Here is a 19,916-nt window from a genome sequence, read left to right as displayed (position 1 = left end):
TTTTTCCTGCATATATGTTAAGCCATTGGGAGATATTGTGCATAGACACAAGGTCAGTTTCTACCTTTGCTGGTGACACCACTGCCCTTGATTCCACAAGTACCTTGTTGTCAGATTGTCAAACTGACCAACTTATACGTGAATCAGATGATTCTCCAGTTGAACACTGAAAATCAAAGATATTTTTGTTTGCACTTATCAAAAACTCTGCACCGTTTTTTGACACTATCTTATTCCCTAGCTGCTAACGTATAGAGGAACTTTGACATCTGTTAGATTCAAAGCTGAGCATCAAACTCACATTCCATGATAATGTTGCCCATCTTATCTGATGCTTACACCTTATCCATGCTTTCATTTCTTCCTGAGTACAACCGTTGAACAGTCACCGATGCTTCCTTTACATACATAACTCCATTGATCCAACGTTCCATTGTGCACCAAGTTCCACTTGTCCATCACCTCTATTCTCACCCATTTGTACTCCATCCAGGCCCCCCTGACGTATCATGTTCTTGCTTTCAGCAGCCCTACCTCTACCATCACAAGTGTTTCAACGTTCCAGCACACAATCTTTGATCTCGCATTCAGCTTGCCCCAAACCATTCCGAGTTGATAACAGAAAGTTCAACCATCTTAGTCCTAATGCTGTGAAACTCCTTTACAAAATTTCTTCTTAGAATCATAGAATCTCTACAGTGCAGGAGGCCGCCATTTGGCCAATTGGGCCTGCATCGACAACAATACCACCCAAGTCCGATCCCCATAACTCCACGTATTCACCCTACTAATTTACCCTGACACTAAGGGGCAATTTAGCATGGCCAATCAACCTAATCCACACATCTTTGGGCTGTGAAAGGAAACCTGAATACCCGGAGGAAACCCACGCAGACACAGGGAGAATATACAAACTCCACACAGTTACCCAAGGTTGGAATTGAACCAGGGTCCCTGGAGCTGTGAGGCAGCAGTGCTAACCACTGTGCCGCCATGTTATGAATGCTCTAACTCTATCCATTTCTCTCTTATGCGACTTACCTTGGGCAATTTCAAGACACTGAATTCACTATACAAATTTAAATATTGTGAATAATATATGCAAAAGTTTTTTTTATTTACATGCCTTAATTTGAAAAACTCTTCCACTGATAGATTGATACGTTGAGTTGCTGCACCAATGCATTTTTGCAGTTTACCAGAAAAACAGAACGTGAAACTTTGAGTGCATACCCTATCCACTGGAGAGTTCTCCAACTCGAGAATCTGTGGATCACAAGACTAGACTTAATTAACATTATTTCAGTCACCGTTTGTGGATTTGCGCACAGGTACATTGCATAATTTCTACTTTAAACAACAGATTCTTCATATATGCCCAACTTGGACGACAGGCCTATTCCCTTTCATCAACTAACTAGAATACTATGCCTGTTACATCTGCTGCCACTTTCCATTATCAGCAAGTAAAAAAATTCAAAGATTCCATCAAACTTTTCAGAGAGACACTCTCATGTAGATTCCTGAAATATCTGGAATTAGAAGTCAGTATCCGATATCAGTATGGTCAATAAAAATATTCCATCTCTCGAGAACAGCCTTATTCTTCGGATTTCTTTTTGCTCTTGACCGTGCTTGAAGTTGCAGTTGGCTTTGGAGTTTTAGCTGCTGTTTGGTTTGCTTTTGCTTTTGCCCGCAACGCCCTTTGAGCTCTCCTCTTCTGTTTCACGCGGATGACGTCTGCGTGTCCCGAGTCAATCATTTGCTCCTCCCAGGACTTGATTTCAGTCTGGTAACGGATTTTGTCATCCTCGGCCAGTTGCTTGTACATCTGGAAAATTAAGAGTTAGGGTCAGATATCCATGCATTGGAAAATGAAAACATTACTTCTGTTGGCAAAGTGGGAGGAGGCTCATGAGAGCATAAAACAACATCACATCACCACACCAGTTGAGGTGAATGACCTGTTCCACCCTGCACTGTAAGCTCTATGTAAGTCAGGACTGCAGAAACAGAACCGTTGTTTTGCCTGATTAGACTTTCATAAGCTGTTAAATTCTCTTCAACTTGGGAGCATTGAAACACACAATATTTCACCTAGCAGCTTCCACATCCTTCCCTCTCCACTTAACTCAAGAAGCTGGGGAGTTTCGTGTGGGAATGAGAAGTAAAATTAACCCATAAACACCGCGGGGAAACGTGCACAGATTAATCATTCTCTTCACAGTTTCCCCCACACCCTGATGGAAACAATTTTAGTTCGACTCAAGTGGCTGTGGTTCAAATCTCAGAGCATTAACACAATTCAAAACCTGTTGACTGGAGCGCAAAGCTGAAGGGATCAGGAGCAGCTGTTTTCTTTGGCGGCACCATGGTTAGCACTGCTGCCTCACAGCGCCAGGGACCCGGGTTCAATTCCGGCCTCGGGTCACTGTCCGTGCGGAGTTCGCACGTTCTCCCCATGTCTGTGTGGGCTTCCTCTGGATGCTCCGGTTTCCTCCCACAGTCCAAAGATGTGTGGGTTAGGTTGATTGGCCATGCTAAATTGTCCCTTAGTGTCAGAAGGTTAGTAGGGTAAATAAGTGGGGTTATGGGGATAGGGCCTGGGTGGGATTGTGGTTGGTGCAGACTCGATGGGCCGAATGGCCTGCTTCTGCACTGTAGGGATTCTATGAGGTGTCAAACCACAATCAAGTCTGCCCATTTCACTTAAGCTGGGAATTAAATATCTCACTACATTATTCAAAGAAGGGCCCAGATTTTTCCCTGGAAAATGTACATTCTTCCCTCAAACCATATCACCACTGGTCATTCATCTCATGGCTTTTATGGAGTACTTCCAATGCTGAATTGCTGCTGTTTGTGTCCATAAAACAGTCATTTCAATGGTAATTCATCATGTGAAATACTTTGACGTGTCTGGAGTGAAAGGGCATTGTATACTGCAAGTACTCGAATAGCTTACAGCAATTCAACATAAAATATATGTTCACAATATTAATATATTGTGTGTTTGAAAGACACACAATACATTAATCTTACATATATACACCATTTATCATGTTAAAGACTGATACCAGTTTTTAGCTTGGTTAAAACCTTTGAATGGAACAAAAAGCCAAGCAAATGTTATTTGTTGAACTGAAATATTCAAACAAGCGCTGATAGCAAAGTTATTGCTATCACAGAATTTTTTTTTGTTCATGCGTTGTGGTCAGTAATTATGGTTAGGCCAGCATTTATTGCCCGCCCCTAATTGCCTTTGTGAATTTGGTGGTGAGCCACCTTCTTGGACTGCTGCAGTCCCACAGAGTTTCCCGGGATTCTGACAGTGAAGGAACAGTGATATATTTCTGAGTCAGGATGGTGTGTGACTTGGAGGGAAACTTGCAGGTGGCAATGTTCCCAAGCGTCCGCTGTCCTAGGTGGTGGGGGTTGCAGTTTTGGAAGGTGCCGTTATAGAATCATAGAATCCTACAGTGCAGGAGGCCGCCATTCAGCACATCGAGTCTGCCCCGACCACAATCCCAGCCAGGCCCTATACCCATTACACCATACATTTAACCTAGCTAGTCCCCCTGACACTAAGGGGGCAATTTAGCATGGCCAATCCACCTAACCCGCACATCTTTTGGACAGTGGGAGGAAACTGGAGCACCCAGAGGAAACCCACGCAGACACGGGGAGAATGTGCAAACTCCACACAGACAGTGACCCAAGCCGGGAATGGTCCCTGCCGCTGTGAGGCAGCAGTGCTAACCACTATGCCGCTGTTGAAGGAGCCTCAGCAAGTTACTGCAGTAAATCTCATGTATGGTATATACAGCTTTCACGGTGTGTCGGTGGTGGAGATGGTGCCAATTTAGCAGGCTGCTTTGTCCTCGATGGTGACAAGCTTCTCGAATGTTGCTATTTAAGTACATAGTAGTCAATGGGTATAGGGGATAGGAAGAAATGTGGGGTGAAGGGCAAAATTAGATCAGCCATGATTTTATTGAATGGGGGAGCAGGCTCAAGGGGCCGAATGGCCTGCACCAGCTCTTAATTCATTTGTCACAGTCCTGGCAAGTGCAGAGTATTTTATCACACTCCTGACATGGGTCATGTAGCTGGTGGATAGGTTTGGAGAGCTAGGAACACAGTACGTTTTTAAAAAATTAATTCATGGGATATGGGTGTCACTGGCCGGCCGGCATTTATTGCCCTTCCTAGTTACCCGAGAGCAGTTGAGAGTCAACCACATTGCTGTGGCTCTGGAGTCGTATGTAGGCCAGACCAGGTAAGGACAGCAGATTTCCTTCCCTAAAGCACATTAGTGAACCAGATGGGTTTTCCCGACAATCGACAATCGTTTCACAGTCAGCAGTAGATTCTTAATTCCAGATTTTATTTTATTGAATTCAAATTCCACCTCTCCAGTGGCAGGATTCGAACCCAGGTCCCCAGAACATTAGCTGAATTCCTGGATTAATAGTCTATCGATAATAGCACTATTTATGCCAAAGTGTACCTTTCAGAATACATGACCAAACTCTTCTACTCAATTAATTTAAGGACTCACTCGAACATCTACCGATCTGTGGAACTACTGTTTCTACTGCAATTTAATACAGAAGCAAATGATCCGACAGAAGCCAACAGCAATAGGCAGGGCATTTTTTCCAGCAGAATAATGTCAAGTTTTCCAGAGGGAGATTACTCCTGGGATGGTTTGGATTTACGCCCCGAAATGGTTCAATCAGTGACTGATCCAGGTTGATCCAGAGTCTTATCTGACTGAACACAGGGGGTTGCGGATCAGTGGCTGCTCACTTGCCACTCACCTAGAAAGTATTTAAAAGGGATTAACTGAAGAATAGGAACTGTAACTCAACAATGGAAAATCCTGGGCACTAAATCAGATATCCTGGATAACCCAGTGACAATCACCTGACCACATTGTAGGCTTTTGCCTCGATCGACTGTACTTAGACAAGTGCAGAGTTTTCTGCTAAGTGTGAGTGTTCCAGCTGGAGTCAGCATCTCTGACCATGTTGTGTCATAGAAGTTACAATGCAAGCCCTTGCACGATAAGCTTCTGCAGGCTGCACTTCCGCCAGGCAATCCCACAATGCCGATGAGTGTAATAGTCACCTTCCGAAGGGAAGATCCTCGTATTATTCCTCCATGCCTTGCTGTTTCACGCTCTTCTTCAGCTGCTCACAGGAGCCTCCCAATTTCAATTTCAGTGAGTAATATAAGCGAAAAAGGAATCCATCAGATGGTTTCCCATTGCGTCTGAAAGAAACATAGTCCTCTTCCTGAAGGATCCTCCGCCTGCAAGCAGTCCTTGTCCCACCCTTGTCATCACCAGCAAAATTTCATTGGTTCTAGCATTGACCACAGTCAGAAGCACCGAGCATGGGGCGCTTACCACGACCTGGGGTGAATCGCAAAAGGGCAGGATATACTACCAACCCAATCCCCTCTCCCCCCCAGATCTCAAATGACCCTGCTGCCCTATAAGTGAAGACTGAATTACAAGCAAGTGGAAAACATTAGTATGTCTTCAAGTTAACGACATAGTGTATGTAAAGTTACATAAGTTGGTAACTATACACAGTTAATCTCTTCCATAGGAAGAGAAACAGCATGTTAGCAGACCAAACAATTCAGGTTAAAATTATATTACATTAAATAAATCTTTACAGAAACAAAATAAATCAGAAAAAAGTAAAAGTACTTGACTTAAATGGCATTCAAAACCAAAAGAGCAAAGCATTTGAATGATATGCATCTTTTAACAGTGTTTTAATGATTCTTATGGACAGTCCACCTGGCCCCAGGGTGAATTCACACATCAGAAGATAAATAGGTATACGGAATGTATCTGGTATACTGGACCTACTGTTCAGACATAATCCTCCATTTCTTCAATATGAAAGCCAGCTTCTTTGAATGATACTTTGACTTCATCTCAACCAGCAGGTTGCCATCTTCAATTTAAAAATATTTACATCTCCACACACTTTACATTTGCAAAACCTCTCTGTTGTCACCCATTCTAAATTCCTATGTTCCTGATTTTAATTGAAAACATATTTAAACCCTTTCACCACGAGTGGCACAGGGACGTCTCTTTTGCATCTTACAACTGCTCCGCCTGTATGCATCTGCCAATGAATTCTACTTCTCTGCTCATCAGTAGTTAGCACTGCTGCCTCACAGTGCCAGGGACCTGGGTTTGATTCCTGGTTTGGGTCACTGTCTGTGCGGACGTTCTCCCCATGTCTGAGTGGGTTTCCTCGCTTCCTCCCACAGTCTGAAATGCATGCTGGTTAGGTGCATCGGCCACACTCCGTGTACCCGAACAGGCGCCGGAGTGTGGCGACTAGGGGATTTTCACAGTAACTTCATTGCAGTGTTAATGTAAGCCTACTTGTGACACCAATAAATAAACTTAAATCTTAAACTTATCAGACTGTTTCTAAGATTGGAGGGAATTTTGCAGTCATGTTCCTCAGCGGATGTAGTTGCACCACTGCTCTGCTTAATATATCGATGATCTGGACTGATGCTTACGGGGCATAATTTCATAGCTTGCAAATGACTCAAAACTCAACTGTAGTGAAAAAATGAGGACAGTAACAGGCAGAATAGAGACACCGCTGAAATGAGCAGTCACTTGGCAGGTGAAATCTATGGCAGAGACGTGAGAAATGATTCATTTTAGTAGGAAGAATGAGTGGCAATAAAAATGGTGCCATTTTAAAAGGGTAGTGTGGGAACAGACAGACCTGCATGCACACAAATCTTTGATGGTGACACGACAAACTGTGGAGGGGTCTGTTAAAAATGCATCCTTGGCTTTATTGATAGAGACATAGGGTAGAAAAGCAGGGAAGCTATGCTCAATCTTTCCAAAAGATTATTTTGTTCAATTCTTACCAAGAGAAGGTTAAGAGGAGATTTAATGGAGGCATTCAAAATCATGGAGGGTTTTAAAGAAAGAGAAACTATTTCTTGCAGCAGAAACACCAGTAACCAGACAACGTGGATTTAAGCTGATTGTATTTTTTTAGCGTAACTTGGCATCCACATTGTCTCTTTTTTTTAAAGACATTTGGGGAATCATGGGGGAATTGGTGGAAGGATTCCCGAGCTAATTATGAGCCCATTGAATCACGTTGATCACTCCTTCTGTGGCCAACAAGTCCGGCCATTGGAGTCCAACCCAGAGATTCTGGTCCAGCATTAAGGACACAACCACTGTACCAACGAGATGATTGGTAAAAGAACCAGAAGCAACAGGAGGAAGCATTTGTTTTTAGACACAGCGGGTTTTTGTGATCTGGAATGCGCTGCCCTAAAGGGCAGTTGAACAAAATTCAATCATAATATTCAAAAGGGAATGATATAAATATTTCAAGGGAAAAGATTTACAGAGTTATGGGGAAAGAGTAGGGGAGTACAATTAGTTCAATAGTTCCAAATTGCTGGCACAAGAAAGAAGGGCCAAATGGCCTCGTTCTGTGCTACATATTCTCTGTGCTTCAGTATGAAATCAAGTTGTTATATGTAAACAAGGATATATGTCTTAAACCGAGGATTGAAATACAAACATACAAACAAGGAGTAGTATGCCATTCAACCCCTCGAGCCTGCTCTGCCATTTAACAGGATCACGGCTGATCTGAAAGTAACCTCAAATCTGCATCCCGCTAACTCCTGATAAACTTTACCCCCTTGCTTAACAAGAATCTATCCACTTCTGCCTTAAAAATATCACAGACTCTGCTCCCTCTGCCTATTTAGAAAGAGAGTTCCAAAGACTCACAACCCTCGGTGAGAAAACATTTCGCATCATCTCCAGTTTCAATAGCCGACCCCTTTTTTTAAAAAACAGTGACCCCCTGGTTCTAGATTCTCACACAAGGAGAAATGTCCCTCCTGCATCCACCCTCAGGATCTTGTATGTTTCAAATACAGCTACATATCTCCTTTCTTCTAACCACAATTCACCTGAAGATTATAGTTAGTCTCGACATCTTGTATGGAAGACCAAGAGAAAGTGACCAGCACTAATTATTTCTATCACTGGAATATTGATGTTACTGTCTGAAACACTGGAGGCAAAAGTAGAAATAAAAGTTGTAATGAGAACATGGAGCTTCAAATCAGGAGTTTGCTTTACTCTACAAACGAATGGAGATGAAATCAGAGTGCAAGATGGGTCAAAGGTAAATGAGATCCAAGAGTAATATTGAAAAAGGTCTAGCGAAAAATTCAAATAAAAAAGCAAAATAAATTTTATTGAGCCCAGTGTCCATTAAAATTTATTTAAAATAAAGTTGACAATAATTAGGTAAACTACCATTCTTGCAAACATTGTGACATGTTTTCCAAGGACTCAACGGTCAGAAATGCTAGCTGACCAGATCCGTCTGGTTTTATTTGTAGCTGGTGGGCCACCACCAGTTCCATGGTGGAGTTTTTAAGCAAGGCCTAATGAGAGTATGGAATATCCTTTGGAAAAATTGCCCAACATGGAGCCAGAGGATTAACAGACTAAGGAAGTTGTCCATAAAGCTGTATCATGTTTCGAGTTCCAACTCCCTAACGGTGTGGCAGAGCGGCAGCAGAGAAGGAAAGAAAAGGAAGTAAATCCTGCACTACAGATCATGCTCGTGGGATGTCCTGCTCCATGTGCCCACAGATCTGCATGCAAGATCTGGCCTGTTCAGTCATAAGACCACCCATGGCAGTAACTCGCAATCCTCAGTAGACATCATCCTCAATTTGAGGGACAGCGAATAAAAGTAGTTTGACTGAAGATACACTATCTTTATGATGCTCTGTGGTCTCCCAGTAGAACATTATTGGAAAGTTATGATTCAGGCTCCCGCCCCACATACTTTCATTCACCTTCACAGCTCAAACACCTTAGAAACCAAAACTTGGATCTTTATTCTTCACTGTTAAGCATAATTGTCCCCAGGTTTAACACTCGGCACCCAATGATAGCATATTGTTCAAAGGAGATGACATGAGTTACAACTGTGCTCTGCTATCAGCTCGGAAAACTGGTAGATAAACTAGGCTACTAAAGGTAGATTTATTTACAGGTACAATACTATACAGAAACAAAAAGACATAAGATGCTAAAGGTGTGATGGGCAACCTTACAGGACACATGAACTGATCTGATGGATTCATTAACAAGGTTGGAAATGTTTCCAGTTCTTTTGAGGAAGTTGTTAATAACACTTTCAACCCTAAGTTCTTATGTATATTCCTCCAGGAGAAGATTTATAACCCAAGTGTTTATTGGGATTATAATGTGCCTTTTTCTTGGACAAGCAAATGATTTCTCCTTAGTAACCAGGCAATTTGAATGCAAATCATTTTTAACACTTGGGTAAATAATGCATGAACCGCGTTCTCAAAAGGTGGAATAGTCTTTTTGACACCTGTCAACAGTGAAATACACATCTCTATTTGCAAGGTTGGAAAGCAATGACATAAAAATATCCTTGGTATTTCAAAGATTGCAAACATTGATTAATTTAGGATTAAAAGCTTACTCGAGCTTTGAACTAGACACATTGTGCTTTTTCCAAGAAAACACTTGGACTTGAGGCAATATTAAGTTAATTTGATGAAATATAACCATGCTCTCAAAACAATACCACTTGCCTGAGTGTTGTGAATATTCTGCTCCTTCCAGAGAAATTGGAAGCTTTGGTGTCTTGAAAAAAAAAAGTAACTGATACAAACAATGTCTCTCATCTTGACGACACATCACAAACTTTAGTTAATTTTGGGGTGTGTGCAGGGCAGGGAGAATGGAGGGTGATTCAGGTCCACTACCACAAAATGCATTGTCAAAATGCCATGGCAAAACCTTCTGCTGCAACTGAGAAACTTCATTACATTTGAGACATCGAAGTGATTGAACCTCAAACAAAAGGATCCAGGGACGTCAGTTGAACACCATTGGCTCAGCTTGTCATTTCTCCATTTGCAACTTTAATTCAGGCTCATCCAATGCTGTGGCATCCACCACTTTAACTTGTAGCTCTGCAGGTGAACAGCATCAGTCTGGGTTAGATGCAAATTCAAGTTATGATCCCAGCTGATGTTACTACTGGATAAGTCAGATCCCAGGATGGAACCCGACTGATAGATCCTAACTTTTATTTTCGTTTAGAAACGTGGCTACTGGACAGGGTCACAGAGATTGCTGATATACTTTAACAAAATAATAAAACATTTATCCAACAACAAAAGATTAACTGCATTACACTATACCTCCACCCCAACCATGCCTTTACAGATGTGATGATGTGGAGATGCCGGCGTTGGACTGGGGTAAACACAGTAAGGAGTCTAACAACACCAGGTTAAAGTCCAACAGGTTTATTTGGTAGAAAACGCCAGTGGCTACCAAAGAAACCTGTTGGACTTTAACCTGGTGTTGTTAGACTCCTTACTGTGTTTAAAGATGTGTACAGATTTGCAAGGGTAGCACAAATTGTAAAGTCTATTTTATGTGTACAATAAGCACACAGTCCATGTAAACCAATAGGAGAAATGTGGTCAAACACACCACACTCTGAAACCAAGTGATAGATGTCACCCAAAAACAACTTCTATGGATCATTCGTCCATCCCACCCACCCCTCCAGACACCATTACACTGGGAGCCAACTGGTTGCACTGAACTCCCATCTTTCACATGAGGCTTTCCAATCTCTGCTCTCAAAGAATTCCTTGGAACTTTCTCCCAAACTATGTTTTTCCACTTGGACATCTTCAACAAGGATCAACCTCCAGGGGTTTCAACTTCTCCCACTGATGTTCCTCACCCCCTGGATCGCTACATGCATTCAAGCTTCACACTCAGATACTCAGCTGTGCTAACAGAACGCTACTGCTTCATAGGCCATAGTAAGGAATCACCAACCTTTGGCTGTCTCCTCAGATCTTCTGGCTTCTCGCAAGCCCACTTTATGTTGATTCTGCTCCCTACAGTTCTCTTTCATTTGGAGCCTTTTCCATTACTCCCTAATTCACTGAACAGGGCTTCGCTCAGATTCCAGTTCTTGCTCCTTGCCGCAAGTTGTCTGCTTGGACCTTGCTTTTTCTGTCCCATTTCCTACTTTTCCTCTTCCTATTCTTTTGGGAAATCTGCTTTCCGCAGTTCCGTCTCCTGTGTCCAACTTCCCCCGACACCTCCTTTCAACTGAATTAAAAACTATTCCCCATCTCTGCAGGTTCCTCGCTCTCTAGATCCCTGTGGACAGGCAATAGAATGGTATTCTCTACTTTGTGTTTGTTTAAACTTCCCTCCAGAAATCGTAAAACCTGATTAAAATGCAGACCTGCCAGCAAAGTTTCAGACATACAGGCAACTTTTTAAAGAGAAACGAAAACTCAGGTTCTCTCTTTCTTATCACACAATTACAGAATTACAAATTAAACTTAAAGCCATATTGTATTTCTAACACCCACAACACAAATATAACTTACTTAAAACTCTATTTCCTAATGGTGGAATTACCTGCAGCCCCATTTATGATCATTGAAGATTCTTCCTTGCTACTCCAATATTTTAGGTAGAATATCTAATGTCAAGAGCAGCGACAGTATTCCCTCTCAATTTTTCCTGTTGGTGATTTCCAACAACAATAATAATTTAGCAGATCATTTGCAAACTGTCAATTAGAGGCCAGATTTCACTCCAAGCATTGCCGAGACTTTCAGGGCAGCAAAATTCATGTCATTTGCTCCCAATGTGTATCTTCCTTCAGGTTGGATGGTGTGTGTGTGTGCACATTGTTGAAAGACTTTATTCCTTCAATATTTTTGACGAAGCAGAGTTTAAAAAGGTAATTTCACAAAGTTTCAACTTTTCCGCCATTCAGTCCTTGTCCTCTAGCAGGACAAGGTAGGCTTGGATGTTCCTGGAAATGCTTTCAAGGCTTGGTCATGGAAATCTAGTTGAGAAAATCATATGGTCCAAGAAGTGGCTGATGAAATTCAACGTGGGCAAGTGCGAGGTCGTACACTTTGGAAAAAAGAATAGAGGCATGGACTATTTTCTAAACGGTGACAAAATTCATAATGCTAAAGTGCAAAGGGACTTGGGAGTCCTAGTCCAGGATTCTCTAAAGGTAAACTTGCAGGTTGAGTCCGTAATTAAGAAAGCAAATGTAATGTTGTCATTTATCTCAAGAGGCTTGGAATACAAAAGCAGGGATGTACTTCTGAGGCTTTATAAAGCACTGGTTAGGCCCCATTTGGAGTACTGTGAGCAATTTTGGGCCCCACACCTCAGGAAGGACATACTGGCACTGGAGCGGGTCCAGCGGAGATTCACACGGATGATCCCAGGAATGGTAGGCCTGACATACGATGAACGTCTGAGGATCGTGGGATTATATTCATTGGAGTTTAGGAGGTTGAGGGGAGATCTGATAGAAACTTACAAGATAATGAACGGCTTAGATAGGATGGACGTAGGGAAGTTGTTTCCATTAACAGGGGAGACTAGGACGCGGGGGCACAGCCTTAGAATAAAAGGGAGTCACTTTAGAACAGAGATGAGGAGAAATTTCTTCAGCCAGAGAGTGGTGGGTCTGTGGAATTCATTGCCACAGAGGGCTGTGGAGGCCGAGACGTTGAGCGTCTTCAAGACAGAAATTGATAAATTCTTGATTTCTCGAGGAATAAAGGGCTATGGGGAGAGAGCGGGTAAATGGAGTTGAAATCAACCATGATTGAATGGTGGAGTGGACTCGATGGGCCGAATGGCCTTACTTCCGCTCCTATGTCTTATGGTCTTATGGTCTTATGTCTGTTCTCTTGCCCTCCATCCGTTCGTCATTCACTTCCTCCAAAATAGGCCAAAAATTTGACCACCTATTCGCTAATACCTTGACCAACAGTTGATCAAAACAATTGAGTGACAAACAGTTCTAGGACAAATGACCTTCTACTGAGACATTCCTGAATGGCTTGCATCCAACCGAACCCACCTTCTTGTGTTTCGAACTTGACAACTTGGGTCACGGCTCCTTAGGATAAAGTACCAGCTGGCAGACTGCTCACTTTTATCTACCACCTTCCATTGGTTTTGAGCACTCAATGCTGTCACAGAAGGTAACCCTGGTGTTTGTGAGGAGTTGTTTAATGAACACTACAGACATCCCTTCACTTCTGGCAATCCTGAAGTACCAGGACCAAAAAGACCCTCAAATGTATGAAGTATTTGTCAAATACTGCACCCTAACTCACTCACTTGTTATAATTTATCAACAGTTGCATCAAGATGGGGAAGGAGAATACCTCCCATTTTGGGAACTCTGCTTCAACCTTAAGAACACTAATCATCCTTCAATCATCCCTTTACCAGGGAGTTGTGGATGTTCAGTTGTTGAATATGTTCAAGAATGAGATCAAAAGATTTTCAGAATCTAAGGGGATCAAGTGGGCAGGAAAGTAGAGGTCGCCCATCAGCCATGATCTTACTGAATAAGGAGCAAGCTTAAGAGGTCTTATAAATCCTGTCCCTACTTCTTATGTTCTGAAGCTAATCTTGATAACTGGGGGAGGCGATGGCCTGGTGGTATTATCACTAGACTGTAAATCCAGAAACTCACGTAATCTTCTGGGGACCAGGGTTCGAATCCCACCACAGCAGATGGCGGAATTTGAAATCAATAAAAAATATCTGTAATTAAGAATCTACCGATGACCGTGAAACCATTGTCGATTGTTGAAAAAACCCATCGGGTTCACTAATGTCCTTAGGGAAGGAAATTAAGAACAAAGAACAATACAGCACAGGAACAGGCCCTTCGGCCCTCCAAACTGGACCATTCTTTTGTATCCCTCCATTCCCACTCCGTCCATGTGGCTATCTATATAAGTCTTAAACGTTCCCAGTGTGTCCGCCTCTACCACCTTGCCCAGCAGCGCATTCCAGGCCCCTACCACCCTCTGTGTAAAATACGTCCTTCTGATATCCGTGTTAAACCTTCCCCCCCCCTCACCTTGAACCTATGACCCCTCGTGAACGTCACCACCGACCTGGGAAAAAGCTTCCCACCGTTCACCCTATCTATGCCTTTCATAATTTTATACACCTCTATTAGCTCACCCCTCATCCTCCGTCTTTCCAGTGATCTGCCATCCTTACCCGGTCTGGCTTACATGTGACGCCAGAGCCACAGCAATGTGGTTGACTTTCAACTGCCTTTGGGCAACTAGGGATGGGCAATAAATGCTAGCCAGCCAGCGACGCCCATGTCCCATAAATGAATAATAAACTGTCAGTTTGTGATAGGTTAGACGCAGCTGGGTGCTGCAAGCCCCCGGCTACTGAACACGGGACTAAAACGGCACAGACTTCACATTGAAACCTGACAGCCACCAGACAGGAAATTCTGATCCCACTGGTTTGCACTGGGCCCAAATTCAGGTTTGAGGTATGAAAAGACCAATGTCTAGCTCAAAGTTCCTTTATAATAAAATCTGAATGAAGAAAGAGAATGACAAAGAAAACAGGAAAGGCAATATAAAGAAGAAACTGATGGGAAATGGTGCTGGTGTAGAAACGGCTTTAATCTTCCAATATAGGGAGCGGCAAATGAGACAAAATGTTACTGATGTGCCTTGGGAGCCCAGGGAAATCCCAATGGGCACACATGCACAGTACATAACCAGGACATTTAAACTTCCGATTGCCAGTTTTACTGGCATTGCTGCACAATTCCCTATGACAGTGGGATGAGATGGAAAGGACCACAGAGGCTTGGGCTGTTGGTCCCATACTTACCCTGGCTTTACACAGATTTACTTAAGAGCTCCTACTAGCAGGGGTAAAACCTGTGTCAAACCCTCCACCACAATGGTAACCCTGACAATCCCCTACCCTCCTGGCAATGTTCGCACCCCCACAGCAATGCTCAGCTCTCCCCCATCTCCACAACAGCTTCCACAGCTCCAAACACAGCCCCAGACGATGTTCACCCCCTCTCCTGACTCACCTTCCAGAATCCCTGGTTCTGATCCGGCGGACATCAGAAGAATCGGCATTGTCAGAGGTGTGTGGGAAGCAGGTATGGATACTGTTCGGGGTGAGGGGGTTGGAAGGTAGGTTAGGTAGGGGGAGGGGTTGGAGGGACAGAACAATGTTGGGGTGGGGAAGAGGATGAGCATTCTCGGGGAGTCGCGGCGCAGGGAGAGGAAGAACAGTGTTGGAGTCAGCAACAGGCGCACCCGCTCCACCACTGCACAGAACATCTGGGCCACTGAGAGGTCTTTCAGTAAACTATGAAGAGGGAATCACCGTGAAAACCATTAATATAATCTGAAATGCAAATGAAAGCAATTCCTACCTGTTTCTGCGTATCAGACAATCGCTGCCACTCATCCTGTAGGCTCTTCAGTTTTGCCTAAAAGTACAAGTCATTTGGGAAATTAACAGAATGTTGGAATATTTCCTTGATTTGCATTTGGGACAAACAACACAAGACAAAACACAAATAACATGCACAACACTGGATTGCTGCTCCAATCAAATAACACCGTAGGATAATGAAAAGAAGCTGTCAACTTTAGAAATCCCAATTTTGTTTGAAGATCCAATTTAAATGTCACATGGAAATATTTCTAATATTTCCAAATATTTCTAAGCTACCCAACACATTAAATCTATCAATTCACGCCTGCATCCACCATCGTCTTGAAAATAATTGCCTCCATTAAACGTCTGAAGAGTTGTTCGTTAGAAGTACATTATGAGTGATATGAAACAACGTGTGGAAAAAATTAGCTATCCTGAAAAGTGTCATTCCTCGACAGGTTTCTCTCCTGCACAGTGGTCACGGGTTTCCTGGCTCACCGAGTACTCAAACCAGGTGAGCTCCTATTTCTCATATTGTGACTTTACTGATTTTGCCTCCGAGTTGTTTTCCAGAAAGAGTCTCCTGGGACAACACACTGCATTGACATGCCCAACGTGCTATACCAGACTGACCAAACTTGTGTCACAATAAATATTATTTTTCATTAATCTAATCTCCTGAGAGCAGTTAGTCTATCCCAGATTGCTGGCATAAAGCTCCACAATTTCCAGCAGCTTACTTCTGCTCCTAATTCCTTTGTTCCTATGGAAGGAAATAATTAGCATATTCAGAGTTGTATGCCATACCTTCAGCCAAGTATGAATCCCATCTATGTTGTCTAGAATCCTTCTCAATTTTCCATTCTATCAATGCATTTGGGGTTTCTCAATCAGCTCCATGCAGGTTTAAAATGATAGTATATAGAACAACCCGAATTTGACATTTAAAAAAATAGGGCTTCAAAACAGGCTAAACTATGAGAAAAACCTAACAGGTTAACATGAAGCACCTAGGGAGCTACAGACTGTTCTCATAGACCAAAGGACATGTACAACTAGTGGCTGACCCCAAATAAATGAATGGAGTTGTGTAAGCTGAGGTTGCAAAGGTTTCAAGCCTACAGATGTCAGGTGGATTTATTTATTATTATTCGTGTCACAAGTAAGCTTACATTAACACTGCAATGAAGTTACTATGAAAATCCCCTAGTCACCACACTCCGGCGCCTGTTCGGGTACACTGAGGGAGAATTTAGCGTGGCCAATGCACCTGACCAGCACGTCTTTCAGACTGTGGGAGGAAACCCATGCAGACACAGGGAGAACGTGCAAACTCCACACAAACAGTGACCCAAGCCAGGAATCGAACCTGGGTCCCTGGCGCTGTGAAGCAGCAGTGCTAACCACTGTGCCACCATGCCGCCCTAACCTATCTGGATGAAATAAGCAATACTGAGTGGCCTGAAGGAAAGCTCAGTTTATTTATTGTTGTTCTGTTTAACATTATTTAAGGGAGAAAAGTAAAGGAGTTGAGCAGTTCACAAGCAAACCTCTTACCTAACAGATAATTAAAATTTATTTATTCTAAGTTCCTGCCATGTGTCACTTTATTGAAGGGTGATCCTTGCATGTAAAGGTTATCTTGATTGGTCAAACATCAATATCAGTGAAAAGGAGACCCTCTGCAGGAAATGAAGCACACCAGATTATGTTGTTGATACCTGTTATATATTTAAGTGGTTGCATGATTGCATTAAGAGCTGGTCACATGATTTGATGGTGATGGCCATTGGGGTGTTTCAGAGGCTCCTGCTTAGTTTCATTTTCTACCCTGTACAAGCAATAACTGCTTCAATTGACCTCCTGCTGTTATTTTGAATCTAAAGCAGTGATCTTACCGTTGTCCCACTAGTCGATGGACAAGGCAAGCTGGTAAGATGGGGGCGAGGTGAGAAAAATCAAGATCACGTCCGTTTTTCACCTCTCGTTATCTTACCGGCACTGATTTGCCAGCAAAATTGGCTTTGCGCCCAGATGCCAATTTAAATACAGTGGAGCCCCATTTTAACGCGATGGTTGGGGTCCATAAAATGTGATCGCGAATGTTATCGGGGTCGCGCTAATTCACTAAACCGGAAATAGTAAAAAAAAGGGTCCGTTGCGCGATTGCGTAATATCCGATTTCGCGCTAAATCGGGACGCGTAAAATTGGAGCTCCACTGTATTTATGACCACTAACGTGGACCAGACATGACGTCCTCGCCAGTGACACCGGAGGCCATTGAAGACCCCTGGGTGGTTGGGGGCAGGGCTGGGCAGTGCCCATTGGACAGTGCCAGCCTGGCAGCGCCGAGGAGGGAGCTCTGCAGAAGGGAAGGTTGATTAGTGGGAGCAGTGATCGGGGGCAGAACTCTGCAGGAGCTGCAATCGGAAGGTTGGCTGGAAGCTCTGCAGCAGTGGCAGCAATTAAGGGAGTGGGGCTAACTCTACAGGAGTGATCAGTCATGGGTCCCGATGCCTTTTGGGATAGGAGGGGGGACATGACAGCAGATCTCCCAGGACACTCGGAGATCGGGATGCCTATGCAAAGATGCCCCTTGAGCTCAGCAGCTGGCTCCACCACTCCCCCTACTGGCAAGAATAGCATCGTGGCTCTTTTCTTTGACTAAGTGCCATATGATTGCGACTGGGAGCTTCCCCCAAGAAATTGGTGTGATTCTCTCATTTTCACATTCGTTCGACACTTAGAATTTTTCACGTTAAATTCCACCCTAACTATGCAAACCACATCTTTTTCTTTTTGCTTAAAACCCACAAACTCTTAACATAGTTAGGACATTACAATACCCAAACCAAAAAGGGTAAAGTTTGGTAAAATCTGTAGATTGAAGTTTAACAAGCTCGTCTTCCAAGTGGAGAAAGTGTGAAAATGAAAATTGGAAGTTTATGCAGATGAAACTGATAAGAGCTATATTTTAAAACACATAACTCCAATACATGACATCTAAGAATATAGTTAGGGTTTGGCATAACTAAGATGCGCTCCATTCCACAGCGCTGAGATTTACTGTCATTGTGAACAGAACAATCAGGGTCACATATCTCACATATGTTAACTTCAAAGAAGCTTAATTTAAAATGAACTTTAAAAGAGTTCTGCATTGTCCCCACCAAAACTCTCAGCACTGAATGGTATCACTTTCACTGACAAATCTTTTTCTGATACTACACTTCTCAATTTGTACCAATTTGTTTAGGATCATCTTACACCAAACTGATTTACGTTGAGGCCAACTTTCACAGTTTCTTAGAGTGCCATATCATTATAATCTTCTGATTGCTATGCTTTTATAATTATGTGCAACATTCAAAAAGAGGTGCTGGGACAAATGAATGGGACATTGAAATCAGCACTGCATGTTTAATGCTGATATCAATGAGAGGAAGAGGAGGTGTAAGATGTTGGATTGGAGTTTTACATAATTATTTGTTCACCAGTATTAGGATTATTGCTGTGTCATTTTTACCTGCGAAGTTGTACCTTTCGCTTCATCAAAGTTTTCGGCCATGAAGATATTGAAGGCTGTCCGAGGTCGTTTAGGCTTCCCCAAAATAGTAAGCTTCTACAAGCAATAAAAAATTACAAGTGAGCATCAGTCCTTTTAACACCCTGTTTTAAACAGGTTTGTGTCTCGGCCTTATTTACTTCATCAAAAAAATGACTGAATTAAAATGTGGCATGACCTCACTTACATAGAACCATAGAAAATTACAGCTCAGAAACAGGCCTTTTGGCCCTTCTTGTCTGTGCCGAACCATTTTTTGCCTAGTCCCACTGACCTGCACTTGGACCATATCCCTCCACACCGCTCTCATCCATGAACCCGTCCAAGTTTTTCTTAAATGTTAAAAGTGACCCCGCATTTACCACTTTATCCGGCAGCTCATTCCACACTCCCACCACTCTCTGCGTGAAGAAGCACCCCCCTAATATTCCCTTTAAACTTTTCTCCTTTCACCCTTAACCCATGCCCTCTGGTTTTGTTCTCCCCTAGCCTCAGCGGAAAAAGCCTGCTTGCATTCACTCTATCTATACCCATCAAAATCTTGTACACCTCTATCAAATCTCCCCTCATTCTTCTATGCTCCAGGGAATAAAGTCCCAACCTATTCAATCTCTCTCTGTAACTCATCTTCTCAAGTCCCGGCAACATCCTTGTGAACCTTCTCTGCACTCTTTCAACCTTATTTACATCCTTCCTGTAACTAGGTGACCAAAACTGTACACAATACTCCAAATTCGGCCTCACCAATGCCTTATATAACCTTACCATAACACTCCAACTTTTATACTCGATACTCCGATTTATAAAGGCCAATGTACCAAAGGCACTCTTTACGACCCTATCCACCTGTGACGTCACTTTTAGGGAATTCTGTACCTGTATTCCCAGATCCCTCTGTTCAACTGCACTCAAAACTGGTCCAAAGTTGTGCAGGCTAGGTGGATTGGCCATGCTAAATT

The 19,916-nt window shown here is 42.9% G+C and overlaps 1 protein-coding gene across 1 annotated transcript in view; it reads right to left on the bottom strand.

Annotated features, from left to right (window-relative positions):
- Window positions 1-1,088: 1,088 nt before the first annotated feature.
- The window catches only part of tfam (transcription factor A, mitochondrial), a 34,776-nt gene continuing 15,948 nt past the window's right edge, over window positions 1,089-19,916 (bottom strand). The window contains exons 5-7 of the mRNA XM_078224416.1: window positions 18,919-19,014; window positions 15,384-15,440; window positions 1,089-1,831 (exon numbers count right to left, since the gene is read on the bottom strand). Coding sequence (XP_078080542.1) covers window positions 1,601-1,831; window positions 15,384-15,440; window positions 18,919-19,014 — 384 coding nt within the window. The 3' untranslated portion in view covers window positions 1,089-1,600. The remainder of the gene's footprint in view (window positions 1,832-15,383; window positions 15,441-18,918; window positions 19,015-19,916) is intronic.

Source organism: Mustelus asterias, chromosome 11, assembly GCF_964213995.1.
Source record: "Mustelus asterias chromosome 11, sMusAst1.hap1.1, whole genome shotgun sequence".
Lineage (NCBI taxonomy): Eukaryota > Metazoa > Chordata > Chondrichthyes > Carcharhiniformes > Triakidae > Mustelus > Mustelus asterias.
This window is presented reverse-complemented; position numbering and strand designations above follow the sequence as displayed.